At 40.2% G+C, this 21,279-nt stretch overlaps 1 protein-coding gene across 1 annotated transcript in view; it reads left to right on the top strand.

Annotated features, from left to right (window-relative positions):
- LOC109041371 (uncharacterized) overlaps positions 1–21,279 on the top strand; it is a 57,541-nt gene that overhangs the window by 7,414 nt on the left and 28,848 nt on the right. The window contains exons 2-6 of the mRNA XM_072306538.1: positions 4,437–4,600; positions 11,971–12,179; positions 17,167–17,343; positions 20,340–20,431; positions 21,080–21,268. Coding sequence (XP_072162639.1) covers positions 4,437–4,600; positions 11,971–12,179; positions 17,167–17,343; positions 20,340–20,431; positions 21,080–21,268 — 831 coding nt within the window. The remainder of the gene's footprint in view (positions 1–4,436; positions 4,601–11,970; positions 12,180–17,166; positions 17,344–20,339; positions 20,432–21,079; positions 21,269–21,279) is intronic.

Genomic DNA, 21,279 nt, shown 5'->3' with positions numbered 1-21,279 from the left:
ACTTTTAAACTCTGAAGAAAAAATCGGAATACGTTAATTACTTTTCGCACAGCGAGGGGTCAAAGTGGGGGGAGGTTTAATTTTGTCCACGCGATAACTCGAGTAAAAATGAATATTTTGAGCTGAAATTTTGAGGGAAATCTACTAAGACTGGTTTTTTAAGATTTTTCGATTTTTGAGTAGTTATATCATTCTTACGTTGAAAGATATTTTGACCAATTTTTTTGCATTTAGTAGAGACTCATTAGAACTACTCTTCTGCGAAAAAAAATTGAAATTGAGGCAATAGATTTTGAGGGGTAAGGCTCGAAGTGGGGGGAGGTCAAATCTTGTCCACTCGATAATTCGAGCAACAACGAATATTTTGAGCTGAAATTTTTATGGGTGGTAGTTCTTCCCTAGGACTGGTTTGGTATTGAATTTGAGCTAATTCGGCCGAGCCGTTTAAAAATGGCGAGCTTTGAAAGTTTTAGGCGAGGGGTGCGCGACATGAGGGGAGCAGGCCGGAGCAGGGCCGCACAGTGGGTCGGGGGAGAAAGTTTTTAGACAAGCTGATCGTCGCACAGTGGGTCAGGGGAAGAAGTTTTTGGACATAATTTTCGTCGCACAGTGGGTCAGGGGGAGGAAGTTTTTGGACAAAATTTTCGTCGCACAGTGGGTCAGGGGGAGGAAGTTTTTGGACAATATTTTCGTCGCACAGTGGGTCAGGGGGAAGAAGTTTTTGAACAAGCTTTTCGTCGCTCAGTGGTCCAGGGAAGGAAGACTTTGGACAAACTACGCGTTGCATAGTGGGTCAGGAGAAGAAAGTTTTTGGACAAACTGTTCGTCGCACAGCGGCCCAAGGAAAGGAAATATCTGGCATAAAACTATCCTTTACACAATGACTTACAGACGTACGATTTTATGACTACGAAAATCCCACTTCGGGAAATACACTTCCTTCCCGCGGTGGATGCGCGGGACACTTAAAAAGAAAAAAAACTAGATGCGCAGACGACCCTGAAACGCGCGCGTCCTGGGGGGGGGGGGCTTGGGGGGGCGAAGCCCCTCCAAAAACCGGCGCGAAGCGGAGCGCCGGTTTTTATATTTGTTCCACCCCTCAGGCGTGTTGTTTTCCTACCATGTCTCATACGCGCAGTCCCTTTCCTTTCTCCTCTCTTCCAATTCCCTGTCCCACTATCTCACTCTTCTAATTTTTACCTTACTATTTTCGATTACTACACATTTTCTAGTTCCCTCAACCATTTCTGCATATAACTCATTTACCCCTAATTCATGTTTTCTTTGTTCGACGTTCCCTAATACTTCCCTCAGTTTTTCTGTATCACGGCCTTCCCTATCTTAATATTAAGGCTAATGAACCACACAATATTAATTTCAAATATCTCCGTCCCTAAGTTTTCAATACTATCTCTTACAAATGTATACTACTAACCCCCCCCCCCCCTTACATTTTCATACCATATTTTTAATGTTTTGTTATTGTCACCCCATCCTTTATTTAATTTTATCTTATTAATTTTACTGTTACTATTATTTACATTATCCTTTATCGCTGCTTATCGTCCCCAACTCATTACACCTAAACCAATAGCAAGATATATTCGACTTATGTCTAGTTTTTGAAAAGCCTGCTAAACCATCCTAGTTCTCCTTATTCCATCAACAATGGCACTAGCCACCTTGATAAGCCCTACTCTTGTCGGTTTCCCTGGTGTTCTCTGCCCTAGTCCCCAGTAATCTCCATACCTCAGCCCTACTATTGGTACAAATAGAGTGTCTAGAGGATATTTTTGTAAAATTTTGTACATCCTAGTGTTTACATTTGCGATGCTGCAATTTACCTTCCCTGCCATCCATTTGTCTTCTTTGTCAGTTTTATCATTAATTCCTGTCACTACTGACCTAACTCCTAAGGGCAATTTTCTCACCATTGCATCAACTGCCTCCCAAGTCCTAAAGTCTTGTTCCCTAGCTAAATTCCCTCTTCCTAGCGGCCAAATAATGATATCCCCTCCCCTCATCTCGTCCCTAAGCTCAGATAAATGATTAACCCAATCCGCAGATTCTTTTTTAGTCCTTATTGGAGTAATAACTTTGTATACTTTTGGGTCAGTCCATCCCTTCAATTCGTCCCCTAAATTGCTTGTGAATCTGTCTTCAGTCATCCAAATGAATTTTTGTTCCTCACCATCCCTAACATATTCCTTCCTACAACCTTAATTTTTCTGCCTTCTTCCATCCCTTCACTGTGTTTTCTCACCCTATCAACCTTACCATCATCAATAGCTCGTCCATCCCTATTGATAAGTTCCTTCACTTCCGTATTTAGAAAACCTTTAACCTGAGCCATCCTATTTAATACACTTTCTGTATCCTTTTGTAATCGAACCGACCGAATACCGGCTACGGCACCATACTCAAAATCGCAATTTATCTCGAAATGTGACGGCATCATGTAAACGGTCTATCTTTTTTGTAGCTCGCATAATAAATATAGAGCACCAAAGAGCTTGATGCAAAAACGGCTTTTTTCGCCCCCCCTCTGGAAGTTCTTCAGACTTTGTCTATTGATTACTCATACTTGAGCGCTTCTTTTCCCAAATTTTCAGACCCCCAAAAAATTTTGGAGGGGAGCTAGGGGGGGGGGGTGGAAGTCAAAACCTGTGAACCTCGATATCTCTTGAACGAAGAAAGATATCGAGGTCCGGTTTGGACGAAAAATCGTCTAAAATTGCATACTTTAAGATTCTAAAGGTCGAAATCCCGATATCACATTTTTAAGTCAACATGTCTGCTTTTTTCCAGTTTTTAGGTCTGGAAAATTTCTCTTAAACGAAAAATTTACAAAGATCTCAATTTTATATTTGAACCAAAACCAGTTTTTTAAATTGTTCGTCTTTTTCCGCATCCAACGAGTGGTCCATTAAGCTGGGGAACCAAACGGTTCCGGTGTTATGATCGATTGAAGTTTCCGCTCAACGCGCGCCGACCCATTTTCGCGCGCAATAAAGTCGGATTTGACTGTTATTAGATCAGATTGAATGTTCAAACTGAGCAAAATGCTTTATTAGGGACTCTTGAGGGTCGCTGAGTTCAGAAATTACCGATACTTCCAAAAAATTCACGTTTTTAAAATTGCAGCTCCGCAGCGCTATTATAGAGGCCCACTGAGCGCCGACCGGCCGCTCAGTGGTCCTGTCCGAAGGTGCAATTTTAAAAACGTGAATTTTTTGGAAGTATCGGTAATTTCTGAACTCAGCGACCCTCAAGAGTCCCTCATAAAGCATTTTGCTCAGTTTGAACATTCAATCTGATCTAATAACAGTCAAATCCGACTTTATTGCGCGCGAAAATGGGTCGGCGCGCGTTGAGCGGAAACTTCAATCGATCATAACACCGAAACCGTTTGGTTCCCCAGCTTAATGGACCACTCGTTCGATGCGGAAAAAGACGAACAATTTAAAAAACTGGTTTTGGTTCAAATAAAAAATTGAGATTTTTGTGTTTCCTTCGTTTAAGAGAAATTTTCTAGACCTAAAAACTGGAAAAAAGCAGACATGTTGACTTAAAAATGTGATATCGGGATTTCGACCTTTAGAATCTTAAAGTATGCAATTTTAGACGATTTTTCGTCCAAACCGGACCTCGATATCTTTCTTCGTTCAAGAGATATCGAGGTTCACAGGTTTTGACTTCCACCCCCCCCCCCCCTAGCTCCCCTCCAAAATTTTTTGGGGGTCTGAAAATTTGGGAAAAGAAGCGCTCAAGTATGAGTAATCAATAGACAAAGTCTGAAGAACTTCCAGAGGGGGGGCGAAAAAAGCCGTTTTTGCATCAAGCTCTTTGTTTTCAAAATTTAAAATTCTAGGGAATCGGTTTTTTGAAAATAGAAATAACCAATGAAAATTTGCAAAATCATGCCAAAGAGGAAAGATTAAAATTTTGTCGGCCTCCGGCCGTAGTAGTTGTGTAGTGGTTGTAGCGCTAGCTCTTTGATTGGGAGGTCCCGGGTTCGATTCCAGGCCAGGCGTTCCGAGTTTGATGGTCTCAAACAATGGTTGCCTGGGACTGGTTGTAGGGATGGAAGGGGGACGGGACTAAAGGGCAAGGATTAGCCCTTGTGGACCAATTGAAGTAGTAAAAAAAGTAAAAAATAAAAAAAACACCCAAAAATATGTTGTTACAACTTCGTAACGCTATGCCATAGAGGGTTAGCTGAAAATTAATAAGTATCAAGCAAATGATAGGGAGAGGGCTCTTGTTAAGGGGTAATGTTAAAGTGTCAGGAAGAAGTAGATGGGAAAGGAACAAACAACAAGATAAGAATTGAAACAATATAATATAGTCAAAGCCCTGCTGAGAGGTTTGCTTAGATACATAGTTTTTTAATACTTTATCCTTTTTAAAAAGACTGCCTACTTGTTTCCTTACAGCTTACCAGAACTTGGCCAAAAAGATACTGAAAAGTTGCAGTACTCAGTGAATGATTCATTACCTGATTTTCGCAACCTTTCACTCGAATCATGTGCAAGTATAGTCGAAAATTCTTGCATCGATTACAGTGTGGGTGTCAGAAATCTGCATGGCAGTATTAAAGGTAAAAAAAAATATCTTAATTTTATTCACTATGCCTAGTTTAGAGAAAAAAGCCTTGTATCTCCAGATTTTACATTTTTTCACGACAATAAAATGCTCTAAGCGTGAGTATTACAATTTTTTTTTAGTGTAAATAGACTATTGTATTCTCCCATGATGTCGGACCCAGACCTAAGACCTTGTGAAGAGCACCGATCACGCGTCGTGGATCATGGAAATATAATTATGCCATTCATATACAGGGTGTTTCAGACCACCCGTACCAGGCCTTTTTCTCGGTTGTTTTAGGTCGTACGAAGTCGGAGACCGCGGGGTGGAATAGGGAATTAACCCCAAGGAATCCGAATTTCGGGGTCCCGAAACCCCCCCCTCCACCCTCCTTGAGGGGTAAAGGGGGGGGGGGGTCACGATGCTAAAACTCACGGTTCTCGACCGAACTGCGGATTAATCGCATCAGAATTGAAAAGCACGGAAAATTTCACGTGAAATTGACCCCTAAAAATCCATGGTCGGCCCATCCAAGGCCTAAAAATGACCCCCTAAAGAGGGGGCCAGTACCCCCCCTCCATAATTTCTCTTTGGTCTCAAAATTGACGTAGATTCTCCAGAAAAAGATGGTTCCCCAGGTAATCGACCCCGAGAAATCCAAATTTCATGGTCCCGAAGCTCCTCTAGCCTCCCTTGGGGGGTAAACGGGGGCCCAATTTTAAAAATCGGGGCTCCTTTCCGAATCGCAAATTGATTGCATCCAAATTGAGGAGCAGAACACTTTTACATTTTTAGTGACCCCCAAGAGTTTTAATTGAACCCCTTGAACGGCAGAAAGTAACCGCGGCGGAGGAGGAGGGCTTCGCCCTCTCCAAAAGTTTCTCAAGATTCCTCTCTGATTGCAAAAATCACGTCGATTCTCCAGAAAAAGACGGTTTCTGCCCAAAAGGGCGGGTAGCGGAGCTTAGGGACCATGAAATTCAGAGTCCTCAGGGTCAATTACCTGGAAAACCGTCTTCTTCTGAAGAATCGACGTCAATTTTGCGAGTTTTGCGTACGTATGTACGTATGTATGTATGTATGTGCTAAGAGGCTACACCCCTTGGCCGCTACGCGGCCCAACCCCCTGGAGGCGCTCCGCGCCATCAATGGGTCGCCTCGCGGCCCTATTTTTAGCCTCCCATCCATTGCTAATTAATAACAAATGTAAAGAATATCGAACCCAATAAAAACAAATTTTAGTGACGTCGATTCTCCAGAAAAAGACGGTTTCTGCCCAAAAGGGCGGGTAGCGGAGCTTAGGGACCATGAAATTCAGAGTCCTCAGGGTCAATTACCTGGAAAACCGTCTTCTTCTGGAGAATCGACGTCAATTTTGCGAGTTTTGCGTACGTATGTACGCACGACGAATTTTCGTCGCAATTTCGAATTATAGAGGGCCGCGCCAGCTGAAAAATTTCGAAATAACGAGGGGAGAAAAATGCATTGATTTTCTTTGAATTATCGAGAGATTTTCAAGGGAAACGGACTTTCCTTCGAATTAACGAGGTTTTCGAACTATCGAGGTTCGAATTATCGAGAGTCCACTGTACAATATCGATACCTCGTTATTGTCGGGCACCAGTGCCGTTGCAAAGAGATAGAAGAAACCATCGATTCGATAAATCGACAATTCCAACTACAGAATAAGGCTGGACGTGATTTAATGAGTGATACATTTTTTTGTGATTGCGGCGGTGGTTTCCTTGAAAACTGGCAACCCCGCCTCTACGCGAATTCCGACGGAAATTAGGCGACGTTGTTAACATCATGTCGCAAATGGTCAGTTTAGGATAAACTATGTAGCTAGACGTGATTAAATGAGTACTACTTTCAATTGTGATCGTAGCGGTGGTTTTCATTGAAAACCGGCAACACCGCCGCTACTTGAATTTCTGAAAATGACGTGAAAGTTTCAAAAGAGCGTAAAACATGAACTGGCTCTTCGAATCTTGTTTCATCTAGGCGTTCTCCTTCAACACGGAGTCGCGAAACGTACCTTAACGAGTGTCAAAATCGGGCGTCGGGCGTGTTGCCGAATTTTTAAATCGCTGTAACTTGGATTCCCTAAGCCTCTCAGAAAAGTATAACATATCAATGGATGCGGAATCGAACGAACAATAATGCCGACAGGTTTTCATTCAATCCCCACCAACTGCAAACACACTTTTAGGCGATAACGTGATTTTTAATCATTATGAAAATTAAAAAAATGGCCAAAACGTGGCGATAGTGGACTTAAATAAAAATTTCCGTTGCGTACTTCGATAGAGCAAAATTTTCCGCATTTTTTGGTATAAATACGAGCTCTGTAACTGCATTTTTGCGAAAGTTATGGGTGTTTGAAGGTTACGACTTTAACAAATGGCAACGCTGTTTCCCTGCGGTTTTCACCGAAAAGCAGCCAGATGCAGGCCCAAAATGACCTATACAATCATCCCACAAAGTTTCGTACAATCCCCGCGGGGTCACTTTTTGGCCGTTTTGCATAACCCTCTTTCCTTGATGGATGGTTGGCTGAAGAGAAAAAAAATCCTTAAACAAGACGACTGTATGATCAACCTCGTGAACGTGATAGGCGAATCAGAGTCCCATTTCCAGTGAATCCTTCCTTTTGCCAGATATAGTAGAGCTGTACCTGGGTTAGTTTTACCCTAAGGAACCGGCGCCTCCAACCATGTAATTAGTAGAAGGGTGGTGGAGAGAGAGAGAGGAAGAGACTCCTTCTAATGAGCGCCGCTATCACTCCCGAAGGCAGCAACGGCGGGGACTCACCATAAAGAGTCTTGGGGGTCTTATCAGCACCCTAGAGCGGTGGCCTCGAAACACGTCAGTTATCACTCTCCCGAAGGCAGCAACGGCTATCGCAGGTGTAGGGTCAATCTAAGTTGCGAATTCTCCCGATTAAATGAGTCCAAATCTCTTTGGGTTTCAATTGTATTTTTATCATCACTTGTTCATTACATGCGTTAAGTAATGTATCGATTTTTGACTCTTGTTGTGCTGACATAAATTTCAACAATCAGGCTGCAGTTTGAGTTTATACTTGTGCAACAGAGTTATTCTGAATACACAAGGTATGAATACTGGCTGGTTCAATGCCAGATCTGGGGAAAGAAAAGAACAGGATACATACATGACGCATCAATCTGAATGCATCAATCATTACTTTGCCCATCGGTTGGCACGCAAATTTCTGCCTAATGCTGCCATTTTCTCATGCAACATTTGTCCATTCTGTTCTTTCTTCAGTTCTAGCAGACTATAAATTCGGAAACTTTTTTGAGAGATTGATGAATAAGATTCGATTGATCTAAATTCATTAAATAATTATAAATAGAATGAGTCAGTTAAGCTCGGGAGGGATTTGCCTGCAAATAGTCAAATTCCACAGTTTCCGGTACGAGAAGAACGATGTGCACGTTAAAATTTCACGAAAAATTGTCTCCGCGGAGATAAAACGCTTCCTTTTTAGGGGTCCTCGAAAACCTGTTTGAACCGACCGCCGTGAATCTTCGAATCTACGCGTCATAGAACGGGAAGACGGCGGCGCTGAAGCCGACCTGCTTACTACCGCCACGCCGCCGTTGTTGACATCACGATTTCTCGTTTGAGGTTAAGTAAGTTCTGTGTGAATGTTTCATATCCTACATACATCTGTATCGCATTCTGATTGAACAGCTGAAAGAATTAAGAACAATGGCTATGAATCTCAAACAAAGTAACCTACATAACCTCCAATTTACCAACAAAAACATACCACCAACGCGACGCCGCCGTGTATTCTTCTACTACGCATTCCGGCGCCATATTGATCGTAACGTGTACACTCGAAACCTACGAGCGCGCAGTTCAAACGCCGTTTTAGGCCACCTTAATTTTTGGCACTTTCAAATGGACGGAGTTAAACAGAAAGGAACCAAGCCACATCGGGATTGAACCGAGAAAAAGAGGTTTAAAGTTTGGCTTCTGCATAAGACTCAATGTAAAAGATAAACTTCAAGTTCAATTTCTGCAAAATTTGCTCCAACAAAAACTTTGAATTTTTGGCGATAGATAGTAGAGCAATGGTTGAGTTCAAAACCACTCATAACTCAATTTTTTCCAAAATGTGGGTTGGTTCCTTTCTGCTTAACTCAGTCCAAATAAACTTTTCTCCCGTTTGCTGTCTTAAAAAAAATTAGGAAAAAGACTGTAAGCTTCAGTCACCTACTACTTTCGAATGACACAATAAAAAAAAAATGACTTAACTGACTCATTGTTTAGAAAGTGCTTCATGGGGGTCTTGTTTCGGATGCTAGAATATTAGTCAACATTTTCTTTCTTCTTTTTCTTTAATGACGCTGCAGCCTGGGGTGAGCTTTGGCCTCCAAAACGACGCATCTCCATCCTACTCTGTCCATGGTCTTTTCTTTCCATCCTATCACTTTGATAACTCTAAGATCTTTCTCTACCTCATCTTGCCATCTAGCCCTGGCCTTCCCCTCTTTCTCTTTGATAAAACTTTGGCTTTCATGATTCTCTTCGGCATTCTTTCCTCTTCCATTCTGCTAACGTGTCCTAGTCATCGAATCCTTTGAGATTTAATGAATCAACTATATCTTCTTGTACCAGTATCTTGTCGATTTCGCTGTTGTTTCGAATTCTCCATTCTCCATTTTCTTCGATGGCTCCAAAAATCCCTCTTATGATTTTTCTCTCAAATCTTTGCAGCATGCCCCTATCATTCTCTGTCGTAGTCCACGTTTCTCCGCCATCTGTAACGATTGGTCTAAGAAGGGTCTTATATATTTGTAACTTGGTCTTCCGAGATATCAGTTTGCTTCGAATTACTTCCAAATTGGCGTAAGATGCGGTAGTACCTGTTTGTATTCTATCTTTAATTGACGTAGTTGTTCTGGCCTCATAATCGATTAGGTTTCCTAGGTACTTGAATTTTGTGACTCCTTCAAATTCTTTGCCATCAATTATTAAGTTTTGCGATTTTCCTCTTGACTCTGAGGATGATAATACCATGTATTTGGTTTTCATTACATTTATCACTAGTCCTAAATCTCTGGCTCTTTTTTCCAATTCGTTTTAGATCTCTATTAGTTTTTCTTTAGTTCTCGCAATTAGGGCAATGTCATCTGCATAAGCACATGTTTGACTAGATTTTGTGAAAATTGTCCCTCTTTGGTCGATATGTTTAACTGCCATGTGCAGCGCTATTATAAATAATGTACTTGACAATCCATCCCCTTGCTTTCCGCCTTTGCTAAAGTCGAATACATTGCTCACTTTATCTCCTATTTTAACCTTGGCTTTGGTGCCACTCATGGTCATTGTTATAAGTTTGGTAAGCTTTCTTGGTACTTTCATTTCATCTAGGGCCTTTATTAGTGCTTTTCTATTGACACTGTCAAATGCCTCTTTAAAGTCTACGAAGAGCATGTGTAAATCGATTCCATACTCATGACTCATTTCCAGACTCATTACTCATTTTCCAGGATCTGTCTGATCACAAATAATTGATCGGCTGTGCCTCTTCCTGGTCGAAAACTGCATTGGTATTGGCACCCGCATTGGTACCTGTCTCCTTTTCTACTACCGTCTTCAGTCTTTCATTTAAAATTGATGACATTATTTTAAATGCTGTGCTTAAGAGTGTAATGTCTCTGTAATTTTTGCATTCTAATTTGTCTCCTGTTTTGAATAATGGACAAATCGTTCCGATGTTCCATTTCCATGGCATTTTTCAGATTTCCATATTGCTTTGATTAAAACGTGTATTTCTTTGATTAACATTTGTCCTCCTTTTTTAAGGAGCTCTGCTGTAATTCCATCTTCGCTTGCAACTTCATTATTTTTCATTCTTCTGATTCTCTCTGCAACTTCTTCTACACTTGGTGTTTGTGACAAATCATCCTCATCTATGTGGTCCTTTTCTTTTTCCGTTGTTTCTTTGTCGTTCTATATCATCCTTTCCTTTTCGTTTAGCAGCTCTTCAAAATGTTCTGCCCATCTCTCCATTATGTTCTTCTCTTCTCCCAGTAACTGACCATCTTTACCTCTGCACCTGCTTGTTTTCGGATGAAATCCTTTTCTCATTCTACGAGGTCTGTTAGATTAGAAACCGGATTTTGGTCATAACTAGCCCACAATGCGTCCGATTTAGATTTTCTTGAGCTTTCCTGATAGCTGGAAATATACTTAAGAACGCTACGTTCACAGATTTTGTTTATTTTGATCAGTGTTTATTCTGTGTCATCTTGAATACGAGTAAGTCAGGTGCGTTTTGCGATTTTAGCATGCGATCACTGACAGAGCAAAGATTCAACACTAAATTTTGTTTTAAACTCGGTATACCTTGTACCGAAACTTTTGGTATATGCTAAGAAAAGTTTACCATGATCATTGTATGAGATGTTCCCACTGTTGTGAATGGGTTAAACGATTCAAAACTGGTCAGGAGTTCGTTAAAAATGAGGAGCGTGGGAATCGACCCTCAACGGCGACTGACATTTGTCACGTGGAAGAAATGCGGGCAAAAGTGCTCGAAAATGGTCGTTTCGAGCTTGTTGAACAAAGTCATATTTCTGAAGGCTCTGTACATACAATTTTGATAGAATATGTAGACACGCATCGAGTTTCAGGTACACTTGCCCCTTGATTGTTGTCCTTTGAACGAAAATCCAACCAAATGTCAAATTACCTTTAGCTGCTTGAACGTTCTAACAATGATCCTACATTTTTGGATAGGATAATTTTAGGTGACAATACTTTAGTGTACGGCTACGATATGGAGACGAAACTCCAATCGTCCTTGTGGGTTGAAAAATGTTGTGCAAGACCGAAAAAAGAGAGACAAGTTCGGTCAAACATAAAAATCGCAAAACACCCTTGAGGTTGTCTTACTTCAAGCCACATACCAACGAAGCTAATTAGGATTTTTCAAATTTGTGAACGTAGCGTTCTTAAATATATTTTCAGCTATCAGAAAAGCTCAAGAAAACGTAATTTGGACGCATTGTAGGCTAGTTATGACCAAAATCCGGTTTCTAATCTAACAGACCTCGTATTTAGTGCAGCGTAAAATTGTCTACTCTCATTTTGTTTGTTTAGTTGTTCTATTTCTTCTGGTTTTCGTAGCTTGGTTGTTTTTACGTGGTAGGGTTGCTAGCTCTATGCACAACCCTCCTCCTTTTCCTGGGCTTGGGACCAGTAAGAGGAAAACATCTCGCCTTTATGCGGAGTTATATTAGTCATATTCATTAACATATTCATTGAAAATTAAATTTTTTTTGTCTTAGAGACCAGCAGATTTGTTCATTCTAATTGAATTATTTGCTTGTGTTTTTCCAGATAAAGAAATAAAAGATGTGTTCAAGGAAGTTTTTGACACAATGGAAAAACTAAACATTTCTCTAGAATCTATGTGGGGTGTGATAAAAGTCTTGTTCCTTGTCGATCAGAATATCATAGGTCCTGAGTTATTTACATCAATCACCAAGAGAGTTGAAGAATGCAGGCGAAATAAATTTGACATTCCAGAGATTTACAATGCTTGCAAGGTACTGTATTATTGTTGGATAGCTCCTACATAACGGATTCTATGTATACTTCCTATTTATATTAACACTGTGTACCTATCACAAGACGAAAAGCAGATGATCATGATATAAAAGAAGCAGAGTAAAAAAACTGACAAAATTCTCATCATTAAAAATTTCGATACTGGGAAAAAACTGAGTGTTGAAGAAAAAATTATAGGAAAAGTCTTGAAATTTTTTTTGAAAAGTTGTCTGTAATTACTACTTGTAATTCTGTCATGAAGTGCTTGATTTTTAGTCGTGCTGCAAAGCTGTATAGACTAAAGATTTCGTCAGAGGTGCCCAAAAAATGTTCACACTTTCAGGCTAAGTATACATGGAAAATTTTACAGCAACAAAGTGGTAGCATTTTAAGGATTTAGATTGTTCCCTTGTCTAATATTGCAAATAGAATTTCTGATCATTTGGTTATGGTTTAGTGGCGTATAGCAATTAACTGTGACCAAAATATTAAGTCCTATACTGGTGCCTTTCGGCTCAATTTCGCCAAATGGCATCCTTTACCATGAAGTCATGGTTGCAACCATGACTATAGCAACCTACTGGGATTAAAATTTCAAGAACCCATACTGATGCCTTTAGGCTCAACTTTTCCAAGTAGAATTTTCTTCTTGTAATCTAGGTTATTGGTGAAGACTCTGAACCAAGCAAGCGGAAAGAAAAGTGAACCTTCTGGGAGAATATTATTAGGTTGGTGCAGATAACTTTTAACATGTCTTAGACTTTTTGTCCATACAGTAGACCCTGAACAACAACTTAAATTCAAGGAAAATAAAGTTTTAAATAATCGTAACCATGAACAAAAAAAATTGGTTATGAACATTTAAAACTTTATGTTCCTTAAATTTAAGTTGTCATTCAAGATCTACGGTAAGGGAAAAAAGTCTAAAACTCGTCAAAAGGTAGTGCCTTTCGGTTCAATTTCGCCAAATGGAATTCTTTAATACTGAAGTCATGGTAAAGTTAGCTGTGTTGATTAATTATCACCTTTGGAAAATTTAGGTTTCAACATCACAGTCTTCTAAAAATAACCAAGAGCAATACTGCACCAACCAAAATCTAGAAAAAAAAAAAAAGAATTTGGCTGAAAAGTGGGAGAAGTTGAAACGTGCAGTCTCAAAACAAACATACCTAGCTGTGACTGTGACTTACGGGGGGGGGGGGGGGGGGGTTGGCCCATTTCAAGTGTGTCAGTTCTAGTGTTAGCTTTGATGATTCATAGTACGTAAGTACCTAATTATAGTCCATTTCACGAAACCTGAGACTTTTTATTCGGCATTAAAATCCGTAAATGGCAATGCATCAGTCTCGGACTCAGTGACTGGACCGCTCGCAGGACAGCCTCTTTTGTTTAGCGACCATAGCACAGTGGGAAAAGCAAGTCTGAAAATCGGCATCAATGAAAATGGCCGAAATCGGTATGTATGTGTTCCTGAGAATGTGCTGATCAAGTATCAGCCATGTTTTACTTCGTAAGGTCGACCTTTTCAGAGATAATCATAAGAAACACAATGGTTAGCGCGGTGCTGATGGAAGACCTCCTCTGAATGTTCACATTCAATAGCCTCCTGTGTTTATTAAAGAGCATCATGTAGTTACTTTGAATGTTTTTTGGCAATGGCTGACCTTTCTAAAAGTATTGTAGTGGGAACCCTATGGGGGGAAAGCGGAACCACACTTTATATTTTATAACTTACACTATATTCTTTGACTAGCTGCTCTAACAGGGGCTGGACCGGGTTGTCTCGGGTCTTTACACCTCACACCGACTAACCCCGTACGAGCGGCTTCCGCGAGCTTTTATGCCAACGCCCGAAGCTTCCGTGCCCAACTCCGACTTCCGAATCGCCGGAAGCCGGTGTCACTCTTGCCGCAAGCTCCGCGCGCGGACACAAACAATCGCGTCTCAAAAACTCGCATCTAACACGCCTGACCCTGTCACTGGCATGGAAATCCGCGTTTTTGACAAAAATTTGAAGGACAAGAAATTTTTCACAAGAAACCCTCCCACTAATTTTGGAATTGTGGATACCATTTTTTTCTTCTTAAATTCACTTTTCTACTTTACAGCAATTTTTTCAAGTTCGCCTCCAAAATAGTAACAAATTCAAACTTCTAAAGACTATATCTCTCGAGTTCAAGAGAGGTCAAGTAAGATTTTTATATCCAGTTACTCGTCATACTATCAAGAATACAAAAATCCTTAGTTCGGGTGCGCATCCATGCGCCATTAGGAGATATTTGATAAAAAGAAAGTGGACATGTGCTCAAAATGAATGCGAAAGAACGTAGTGCATGGCGTCGAATCCCAGAGTCAGGAGGGGGATAGGAGAGTGCGTGCGCAGTGCGCTGCGCGCGCAACTAACGAAACGTACGTTTAACAACAACCGTTTCAGTAGTTTCTCAGAGTGGAACTAACAGCTGAGTTGGTAGAGGCACTCATTCGCGGAGGGAAGGTTTTGAGTTCGATCCGACGCGAGCGTCAAGACTTTTTCGGCGCTAGATTGGCTGTTTTTCCCACTGTGCATAAGCCGGCATCCCGTCCATTGTGAGGGTAGGAACAATAGGCACCCTTCATCCCTCCTTAATGAACCCTAGTACCTGGACCAAAATTTTTTTGCCGTTGACAAATTAATTTTTTAGCGTGAAAATTTGGTTCCAGCTTGAAATTATGATAAAAACGCACCAAAATTCCGTCCAATTCTCTGAATTTTGAGCTGATGTATGGCATTTGCGTGTGACCGCGATTCGCCGCAAAATACCGTGCGTCAATTCAAAATTACGAGAATTAGACGGAATTTTAGTGCGTTTTTATCATAATTTCACGCTGGAACCAAATTTTCACGCCAAAAGATGAATCTTTCAAAGGCAAAAAACTTTCGGTCCGGGTACTGGGGCTCATTGAGGAGGGATAAAGGGTGCCCATTGTTCCTACCCTCACAATGGACGGTTGCCGGCTATGGTCGCTGAACAAAAGATTCTAACCGGCGAGCGGTCCGGTCACCGAGTGCGATTGCCATTTATGGATTTTAATGCCGAATAAAAAGTCTCGGGTTCCGTGAAATAGGCTATAGTCGTCTAATTTTGCTCGATGTATATGGAGTAAGTTTGGAGAAAGTGTATTATGCATTTGAAATCCTAGATTTCACCTGACTCAAAGCACTTGCTGCTTATACCGAGGAGTGTTCTGTTTCCTTGAGCGTTTGGCCCAAATGACGATTTGTTATTGTCCCTTCTTCGGATGGAGAGAACTGTACTACTTTCAACCGTTGCAAACTAAGTATTCATGAAATACGTAGCTTTCCACGGAGAGAGCCTCTGAGCCTGCGTTATGGGTGTTACAAGAGGAAGAGAGGGGTATACTGGGTGCAGGGCCGCCTTAAGTACCTAACTGTTGACGCTGTATTTCCCTACTGTTTTATTGAACTCATTGATGCTTTATTATCCTATTTCCTTTGAATTTTACAACTAAATATATTCAGACCACTCATGATATTTAAGTTCTTTCCTTTCATTTTTGCTTCTTCATTTCTTCACTAACCAAAAGAAGTAAAGGGAGACTGATAATTGATTAAAAAAAAAAAAAAAATGTGTAACAGTTTCTTTGTTGTAAAAGCATGCCGGATGAATGATGCCAATCTCGTGTGTAACACGGGTTCTCATGCAAGTGTGTGATGCTACGAGTAGCGCGCAACGCACAACGCCTGGGGTGCGAGGCCCTTCGGGGGGTTAGACCGCGAAGCGGTAGGGAGTGTAGGTAGTCTCCTTGTCAACTATCAAATAAGAAGTTGCCGCAACTGCTCTCGAAATTCAAAGTGGTCCTCCGTCCAGCCATTTTACCATCTTTTCCATGTCATAAGAGACAAAATTGTATTACTTCCAAAAAATCATATTCCCTTTTCCTTGACATACTGTCAGCCATAATATAATTAATAGACATTTTAACTTCATTTTCTTTTGCTTTATTTGTCTTCTCAATCCAGATAGGTATTCTTGTATTATTCGCCATCTACTAAATCAGAATTTGAAACGTATTAGGAAATGTTGGAACAACTTTCATACAACACAATGGACCAATAGACAAGGTACGAATTACAGCATTCTGATACATGTTTCTTCACCAAAATTTCATGTAAAAGACGCTGCGCACAACGAAAATTACCGAAATCAACTCCTTACGAAAATATTTAATGATTCTTGATGCGTGAAATCAAACCATCCGCTCCTGAAAACTCAATGCTCTACGTGATTCACATCGCGCGCTAAACGTTATCATGAACGTATCTGCGATAAAAAAATCTGGCAACCTCAATCTTGACTCTTTGGCTCAGCTATAGCAAATTACTTTTAGTTTGAAAAACACATGGTGGGAAATGAACATTGCTCAATTGAGAACCTTGCTGAAACCGTTGTAGTGCGCGATTTGACTCACGTAGAGCTTTGAGTTTCTTGTGAGCGGGCAGTTCAAATTCCTCGTAACCAATGTGAAATAAAAACGTTAATATCTTCGTTAGGAGTTGGTTTCAGTAATTTTCGTTGTGTGAATCGTGTTCTACGTGAAATTTTTGTTAAGAGACATGTATCAGATTGTTTAAATTCGTACCTTGTCTAGTAGTCCATTGTGGCATCTCATCTGGTATGTTGCCGCATAACTTTTATGATACTGAAAGTCTTGCAAGTTCAATTTGAAACCAGAGGGGGGCTCCAGGGGGCCGAGCCCCCTCAACAGGTATTTTCTGCTACTTTTTTCATCTCGAGGCTGCATGAACCATGTGAAATTTGTGTAGATCCACTTGATATTTGTAATGAAAGCGCCCGCAGGAAGCAGGGCCTTAGCAAACGGAGATTCCACAAGAATGCAAATTAAGTCTCATTTTGTAGGAGGTGAACAAAGGATTATCATTAAAAAAATTCATATTGAGTAATTTGTGCAATTATACTATTTCAGGCGTGTGATGTGTCTATGCTTTCTGAAGAGCAAGCAAGAGTAGTACGTAAATTTCTATCTGAAGGTGAAATGTCAGGAGTTGAGCTACGTTTGAAGAACAGTCCAGACTTGATGAATTTCAATCTTCAAGATTCCATATTATACAAAGAACGAAGACTTTTCACTGCTCGATTGGAGGTAAAGGATTTAGTTCTCTAATAAAAAAAAAGGAGTGTCTTTGAAAAAAATTTTTACCCTGATGCCTGCAAAGTCGTTCTCAGCCGCAGTAAAAGAAATCAAAGAACTTGATGCAAAAACGGCTTTTTTCGCCCCCCCTAGAATTTCTCTAAACTTTGTCCATTGATTACTCATACTTAAGCGCTCCTTTTCCCAAATTTTCAGATCCCCAAAAAATTTTGGGGGTTAATTTTTTTCAAATTTTAGGAGAGTTACATCTTACACCAGGTAAAAACATACTGAAAATTCAGATCGGTCACGGCCAGGATGAGGGAGAAGAGGTTTAATTTTTCGCCCCATGCACAGTTTGCTATTTTAGTGATGCTGCCGCTTCACCGAAGCTTCGTATATTTGGAGCCTCCCCCCCCCCTCATCTATTTTCTTGGAGTGTTACATGATCTATTGATGATAAAACTACGCCATGAAATCACATAGTTTTCGGGTACTCGATTGGGACCTATGTTTATTTTAATATCCTGTTCGTTGAAAATTCCTCTAACACTATAAAAGCTCGCAACTTTCAACCGTTTGCGCGACCTCTAAATATTCGAATTTTGGGCTGAAATTGATTTTAGGATGTTTTTTAATGATTTCAATCCGATTAATGATGAGGCACCATCAAATTTCAAACTTTTTTTTACCCCATATACGCCGCACCCTAGCGCACTGTTTATGAGTGTTCAATAGACAAAGATTGAAGAAATTCCAGGGGTGCCGGGGGGGGGGGGACGAAAAAAGCAGTCTTTGCATCAAGCTCTTTCATTTTCCATTTTGAGGTCAAACAGTAGCAGAACTATTGTGGACCCCGAAAAAAGATGCAAATTCAAGCTTTATGGTTTAATTTTCCTCTCAAGTATTTTACGTAGTAAGTACACAATTCGTGCCAAAAAATTGATAAAATTAACTCCTAACCAAGATATTAACGTTTTCCAATGCATAAATTTTAACTTTCTTCTCACAAAAAAACATAATCCTTTTGAGTTAAACAGCACCATAAACATCGCCGTAACAGTCTCTGTAGTAAAAAATATGACAACCTTGATCCTGGCGCTTTGGCCCAGTAATCCTACAGTGTTTACACTTTTAAGAAACAAGGTGGGGAAGCAACACTGCTTGATCAAAAAGCTTGCCAAAACTGTTGTAGTGTGCTCTTTGATTTAAGTAGAGTCTGCTTTTTCTTGTGAATCGGAAAGTCAAATATTTCATAACCAATGGCAATTAAAAATTAATATCTTGATAATTTGTTGATTTCATTAATGTCCATTGCACAAATATTGTTCTGCATGACAGAGCTTGATGCAAAAACGGCTCTTTTCGCCCCCCTCTGGAATTTCTTCAGACTTTGTCTGTTGATTACTCATACTTGGGCGCTTCTTTTCCAAAATTTTCAGACCCCCAAAGAATTTTTTTTTGGGGGGGGGGAGCTAGGGGGGGTGGGGTGGAAGTCAGAACCTGTGAACCTTGATATCTCTCGAACGAAGAAAGATATCGAGGTCCGGTTTGGACGGAAAATCATCTAAAATTGCAAACTTTAAGATTTTAAAGGTCGAAATCCCGATATCACATTTTTAAGTCAACATATCTGCGTTTTTCCAGTTTGTAGGTCTAGAAAATTTCTTTTAAACGAAGAATTTACCAAGATCTCAATTTTTTATTTGAACCAAAACCAGTTTTTTAAATTGTTCGTCTTTTTCCGCATCCAACGAGTGGTTCATTAAGCTGGGAAACCAAACGGTTCCGGAGTTATGATCGATTGAAGTTTCCGCTCAACGCGCGCCGACCGATTTTTCGCGCGCAAAAAAGTCGGATTTAACTGTTATTAGATCAGATTGAATGTTCAAACTGAGCAAAATGCATTATTAGGGACTCTTGAGGGTCGCTGAGGTCAGAAATTACAGATACTTCCGAATAATTCACGTTTTTAAAATTACAGCTCCGTAGCGCTATTATAGAGGCCCACTGAGCGCCGACCAGCCGCTGAGTGATCCTGTACGGAGCTGTAATTTTAAAAACGTGAATTATTTGGAAGTATCTGTAATTTTTGAACTCAGCGACCCTCAAGAGTCCCTAATAATGCATTTTGCTCAGTTTGAACATTCAATCTGATCTAATAACAGTCAAATCCGACTTTATTGCGCGCGAAAATCGGTCGGCGCGCGTTGAGCGGAAACTTCAATCGATCATAACTCCGGAACGGTCTGGTGCCCCAGCTTAATGGACCAGTCGTTCGATGCGGAAAAAGACGAACAATTTAAAAAACTGGTTTTGGTTCAAATAAAAAATTGAGATTTTTGTGTTTCCTTTGTTTAAGAGAAATTTTCTAGACCTAAAAACTGGAAAAAAGCAGACATGTTGACTTAAAATGTGATATCAGGATTTCGACCTTTAGAATCTTAAAGTATGCAATTTTAGACAGTTTTTCGTCCAAACCGGACCTCGATATCTTTCTTCATTCGAGAGATATTGAGGTTCACAGGTTTTGACTTCCACCCCCCCCCCCCCCCCAAAAAAAAACTTTTTTTGAGGGTCTGAAAATTTGGGGAAAAAAGCGCTCAAGTATGAGTAATCAACAGACAAAGTCTGAAGAAATTCCAGAGGGGGGGGGGGGCCGAAAAAAGCCGTTTTTGTATCAAACTCTTTTGAAGGGGAAACATGTATCAGAATGCTTAAATTCGTACCCTATTGATGGTCCTTAGTAACTTTCCAGATAAAAGAAGGGACTGTTATTCCTAGAAGCAAATTCTACATAAGAAAGAATTTTCTTCTTTTGGATCCGAAACTTTACATTTTTTTTCCTTCTTGTAAAACACTCTGTTGTATCCCAGAGAGCAAGTTTTCAGTGATATAGCTCGTTTTAAAATGGCACCAGCAAGATTTACATATTTCTTCAATACCTTGAAAGATGCCTCAGGTAAATATTTCTCCACTGCTCACGTCAGATGATTTTCTTTTTACAGTCTGCAAGAGGTATATTCCAGCATACATGCACAAATCGTCACAGCATTTCAGAGTTTCCCAAGGAGGTTTTAGAGACGATGGTTGAAAAAAGGTGAGTACGCAATGTTCAGCTTTAGTTGGCAATAATTTCAATTTCAACTTCTGTGATGTTTAGGAGCTTTTATCTAGAAGGGATGGGGGATTTGCAAAAAAATTTGTGAGATTCTAAAAAGAGACCTAATCCAAGGGAAGATTGGGCGTGAAAAATTTTAAGTTCTCTGTAAATATCGTGATCATTTTAAAACGATAAGAACTCTAATTTATCGAATAGCCAAAAGTAGGGTCAACGAAATATCGTTTCCTGTTTCATAACATATCACTGAAACAGTTAAGGAAAAAAACAAGCAGGAAAATTAATCTATTGAGACACTCCTGTGCCACTTAGTACTCATCTTAATGAGATTATTTTGTCATGCTGTCACGGTAAGTCTTCAGAACAGTCAAGTTTGTGAGTCGGGCAAAGTTAATGTTAAAAAGGCTTTAAGATTTGACCCAAGACTGAATAAAAAACGATCTTGTGTGTTTTTGCACCGAAGCTTTTGTCCACTTCAACTTATTTCTTATCAAGCCAGTTCTTTGTTTGATTTTCTGGTCTGGTGAATACGAATATTTGAAATAAATCTCTTTTCAATTTCTTTTTAAGAATTTTACTTTCGCAGCCAAAATTCATAATCAAATTTTATTTGATTGCATAATTTAGTGGAAACGTCGAAGAAGGTCCTTGGTTAGTTACTTTAAGTCCTATTTTACGAAGATATTTCCTGGAATACTGTTCAGATCGTGATATACGATGGAATTTCTACCAAGCTGAAGAGAGAGCTGGGTCTACGTGGGAAGAGGACGTCACCCTCAGGAACAGTCAAAGTGCTGAGGAAATCCGCAAAGCCAGGTGAGACAAGG

This window comes from Bemisia tabaci, chromosome 1 (assembly GCF_918797505.1).
Source record: "Bemisia tabaci chromosome 1, PGI_BMITA_v3".
NCBI lineage: Eukaryota > Metazoa > Arthropoda > Insecta > Hemiptera > Aleyrodidae > Bemisia > Bemisia tabaci.
Note: the sequence above shows the minus strand (reverse complement) of the source record. Positions and strands in the feature narration are given on the sequence as shown.